General features: G+C 45.3%; 1 protein-coding gene across 1 annotated transcript; it reads right to left on the reverse strand.

Moving 5' to 3' along the window:
- Positions 1 to 221: 221 nt before the first annotated feature.
- Positions 222 to 2,057, reverse strand: LOC142526012 (uncharacterized). Its single transcript, XM_075630285.1, has 4 exons — positions 1,803 to 2,057; positions 1,212 to 1,706; positions 903 to 1,154; positions 222 to 704 (listed from the first exon to the last, which is right to left on the reverse strand). The coding sequence occupies exons 1-4, from the start codon at positions 2,055 to 2,057 to the stop codon at positions 222 to 224; spliced, it is 1,485 nt and encodes a 494-aa protein (XP_075486400.1).
- Between the last annotated feature and the right edge of the window lie 2,841 nt (positions 2,058 to 4,898).

Consider the following 4,898-nt stretch of genomic DNA (forward strand, 5'->3'; position numbering starts at 1 on the left):
ATTTGATGTGACAGGAAGTAGGGCCTTAGCTTCCGGGCGGTCATGATCAAGGCCAAAGCAATTTTCTCCACTCCACTGTATCGGAGATCAGGTCCCCTTAGAGCATGGCTGACATAATAGACAGGCTTTTGATCAGAGCCTTCTGCTTTTATCATGAACTGAGCTGACAGCATACTCTGTAGTGGACAGATAAACAAATAATTTCTCCCCGGGCTCCGGCTTCACCAATACAGGAGCTCTGCAAGATGAATCTTTAAGTCCCTGAAGGCCTGTTCACATTTATCATCCCATCCAAAATGTTGGGCCTTCCTCAAAACTTGAAAGAAAGGATAACTCCTGTGCGCTGATCGGGAAATAAATCGAGAGAGGGAAGCAATCCTCCCGGTCAGCTTCTGTACTTCTTTGACAGATCGGGGAGATGGCATGCACAGCACAGATTTGACTTTCTCCTGATTCACCTCGATCCCCCGATCTGTCACTATGAATCCCAAGAATTTGCCACTCTTTACGCCAAAAATACACCTGGCAGGGTTAAGCTTAATCCCGTACTGCGTGAGAGTGGGAAAAGTTTCTTGCAGATCATCAATAAAGCTTGCAACCTCCCGGGTCTTGCCCAGAATATCATCCACATAGACTTCCACATTTCGCCCCAGCTGCTTCTCGAAGACTTTGTTCATCAGACGCTGGTAAGTAGCCCCTGCATTCTTCAACCCGAAAGGCATTACAATGTAACAAAATGTACCTCCCGAGGTGATGAAGCTGGCTTTATCTTGATCACTCTTGGCCAGGGGGATTTGATGATACCCCTGGTATGCGTCCATGAAGCTCAGCAATTCGAAGTCCGATGTGGAATCCACCAATTGATCAATACGGGGCAGAGGATAATGATCCTTGGGACATGCCTTATTAAGATCGCGGAAGTCTACACACATGCGCCACTTCCCAGTAGATTTGGGCACCAATACCACATTCGAGAGCCATGTAGGGAATTGAATTTCCCGAATGTGGCCGGCCTTCAGGAGTTCTTTCACTTGCTCATCAATAACTTTGTCCTTTTCAGGACCAAAGTGTCTCTTCTTTTGCTTTACCGGGTGAGATCCCGGGAGAATGTTGAGTTGGTGCTCAAATATTAATGGAGAAATCCCTGTCAGCTCCTGTTGGGACCAGGCAAACACATGGATATTAGCTTTTAAACAATTAATTAAACTAACCCGGGTGGATATACTGAGATCCCGAGCCACTCGGATTTGTTGGCCTGGTCCAACTTCTACCATCTCCTGCTCTTCTTCTGCTACAAAATGTACTTCCCCTTTTTCCATCACTCTTCCTCCTGCTTCATCCACTCTGGCTTTCTTCCCTTCCCTCTTGGATTTGCTCTGATCCACCCGGACTGCTTCCACATAGCATTTCCGAGAAGATGGCTGATCTCCCCGGACTTCTCCTACCCTGGCTCCCACAGGAAACTTTATCTTTTGGTGGTAGGTAGATGCCACAGCCCTCAGCTCATTCATGGCCGGCCTCCCTAGAATGATGTTATAAGATGATGGGGAGTCCACCACAGTGAAAGAAGTCATCACCGTTTTCTTGAAATCCCGGGAGCCCAGGGTTAGTGGTAAGACAATCTCCCCTTCCGGATAGACCACATGGCCAGCAAAACCAAAGAGGGCAGTTTCCACAGTTTCCAAGTGATAGCCCTGCAAATCCATCTGTACAAAGGCATCTTTAAAAATTACATTTACAGAGCTGCCCGTGTCAATAAAGACTCTTAGGATGTCATAATTTGCCACCCGGGCTTCGATCACCAAGGCATCATTGTGGGGTAGATTCACTCCCTTTAAATCCTCGGGGCCAAAACTGATGACCGCCTCGCTTCTCATCATTCCTTCTACCTCCATACACTCCCTCCTACTCCTCGACTTCCTCGCCCGGTTGGAGTCTCCGTCAGTAGAGCCTCTTGATATCATTTTTATCAATCCCGTAGCAGGGGGTGAATTCTTTTTTTTCTCAAGCTCAGGCTCTCTTCTCCTCCCGGGCTCTCCTCTCGGACTATTCCTCATACCTCCTCCCCGGGCGCTGGATCCTGGCTGCCGAGATGTCCAAGGGGGCAATCTCGGCTCTCTGTTGTTGTGACTGGGTCTGGGGATGGAAGTTGGGACATAATTTCCCTTCAATGTTTTGCAATCTTCGGTGTTATGGTAACACACTTTGTGGAAAGTGCAAAATCCTCTCTTCTCTGGCAAAGATAACTGATGGTCCGGGGCCAGGTCTCTACTGCATTCTTGCACTTCCCTTTCCCGGGAAATCTTCAGAGGCACGGGGCCGAGCAAAGTGCCCTGGATTACCCCTCTTCTGCCCCCTCTCCTCGGGTCTAGACACCCGGTCTCCTCTCTCCTTCTTAACAGCCTCCCTCTTCTGCTTCTGAGCCTCTTCCATGTTAATATACTTCTCTGCCTGGGACAATAAGTCCTCGAAATCCCTGGGCACCTTCTTGGTCAGTGATTTGAAGAACTCCCCCTCCCTCAGGCCCTGGGTGAATGCAGTAGTCTTTGTCTCAGTGGCACAAGTGGGAACGTCAAGAGCCACTCTATTGAATCTTTTGATATAAATCCTTAGACTCTCCTCCGGGCTCTGCTTGACTTCGAAGAGACTAAAAGTAGTCTTCTTGTACTTTTTTCTGCTGCTGAAATGGTGTGAGAACACCTTTTGAAAGTCTCTGAAAGAACTAATACTTTGAGGGGCCAAACCCTCGAACCACCTTTGAGCCGAATCCACCAATGTTGTCAGGAACACCTTACACTTTATTCTATCAGTGTAGCAGTGTAGCATGGCCATGTTCTCGAATCTGGCCAAATGTTCCTCTGGGTCTGCGTTGCCATCATAATCCTTTATTTTGGCTGATTTAAAATTCCCGAGAAGATGTTCCCGGACAATGATCTCAGCAAACGGGCATCCCCTAGTGACTGCCCGAGCAATGCCCTGATTCTCCAACTGTCCTTCCAGCACCTTCATCTTCTGTCTCAACTCCAACCACTCTTCTGCCACGGTAGGAGATTTGGACCCGGCGCTAGATTCCTCGTCTTGTCCTCCCACCTCATCCTCCCTCATTTCCTGCTCCTGCTCATGCCCCTGTCTATCCCCTGGTGGTGTAACATAATGAGAGACTTCTTTCCTGGCCATAGCTTGCTTTATGGCATCAGATACAATCTTTTGTAACTCCTCCGGGGTTAAAGTAATGAGATTTGGTCCGGTGTTATTAACTCCAACTTGTCTTGAAGTCTGCCCTCCATCATCCTGGGCGCGAGAATTATCTTGGTTGGTTCTTCTCGTACGAGCCATATCAACGTCTTGAACTCAAGTTTCCCACATACGGCGCCAATGATGTGATCTCGCTGAAATGGGTGAGCCGGGTTAAGAGCTCCAACGGATTAAATCAACAATTTATAATATTTGGGAATTTGAGTGAAGATAATGGCTTGGGTTGACACCAGCAAACAAGGAAAGAACTCGTGAATGGGCGCCGGAGGGGTTTCCGGCGTGGCCACTCCGATGCTTAAGTCAGCAGGTTGAAGATGAACACAAGCAATATTTGAGAGAAAATATGTGTAATGCTCCTGAGTGCAAAGATTTTTTATCCTCTATAAATGACATTAATACCTGCTATTTATAGTAAGAAAATGAGGTAGGTACCTCGATTCCAGCGCCACCTACTAAGTATGGCAAGTCGGTTGCCCATACTCTAGCTTCTGATGGCTTCTAGGACACTCCAAGCCCAAGTTGTTCTGACAGATTAGACGGCATGTATCAATCATACTCGAGTGTGGTTCAATTCTCGAGGTAGCCCGGGTAGTCGATTACCCGGGTATTTGGATGAGAGCCCGGGCTGTGATGACTGCCCGGGAAGAGAAGATTTGCCCGGGTAACTAGCTTCTGATCTGGGGCGCTTTTCAGTTGTCATCCCGGGTTAATGATGACCTGGGCCCTTACATGGGTATCACCCAACAAGGGTTTATAATAATATTCTGACGACCCCAAAATGAACAAATATCGTTCGTTGAATTTGTTCGAGAGATTTGCTTGTAGATTGAGTAAGAGATCCAATACCACACTTTTTTGTGTCTTTTGGGACTTTGGATCGTGTCGTCAGGTATAAGCTTGATTATGCTATTTTAGCATGTATCAAATGTTCATCGCCTGTCGGAGCATGTCTGTCAATCAAGTCCAGGCTAATTACCATGTGAACTGAGGAAAATTTCAGTTGGTAACGCACTGATATAATATAGCTCATATGCATGCCGACTAAATAGAAAATAAAAGATTCGATATAATCACACACATATTTATATATATATAATATAATATCGAGAGAGCCAAACATGGCTCCACTATTGAGGAATCAGTTGTGCTTGATTATAACTTGGGTTACACAACGAGTTCTTGAGTAGAAGGCTTATGTTAATTTGGTGATGGCTTAATATAACTCTCCTCAAAGGTTCTTTTTTCTAACTCGGTCGCAAGCTTTACTCCCTGTTGAGGTAGAGTATAATTCTGTTTAGGTTAGAATGAAAATTTTGTAAGTATAGATAACTTCCAATTTGTAAATATAAGTTCACAAAAACACAAAATACTCTGCATACAACACACAAAATAGGCATATATTCTCTTTTTGGTAATTCTTGGAGAATCGTCAGTCATCTCCGAGATTTCAAAGTGTACAAGTGATTAGAATAATCTAGTAATATTTCGATGACCACAAAAGAAACAAATACCATTCATGGAATTTATTGAGGGATTTACTTGTAGACCGAGTAAGAGATCCAATAACAAAAATATGTCTTATTTCCACGGAAAATATATATATACAACTTATTCTTTTAGACAATAAACTCTAACAATGTTGA

The sequence above is a fragment of the Primulina tabacum genome, chromosome 15, assembly GCF_025594145.1.
Source record: "Primulina tabacum isolate GXHZ01 chromosome 15, ASM2559414v2, whole genome shotgun sequence".
In the NCBI taxonomy this organism is placed as follows: domain Eukaryota; kingdom Viridiplantae; phylum Streptophyta; class Magnoliopsida; order Lamiales; family Gesneriaceae; genus Primulina; species Primulina tabacum.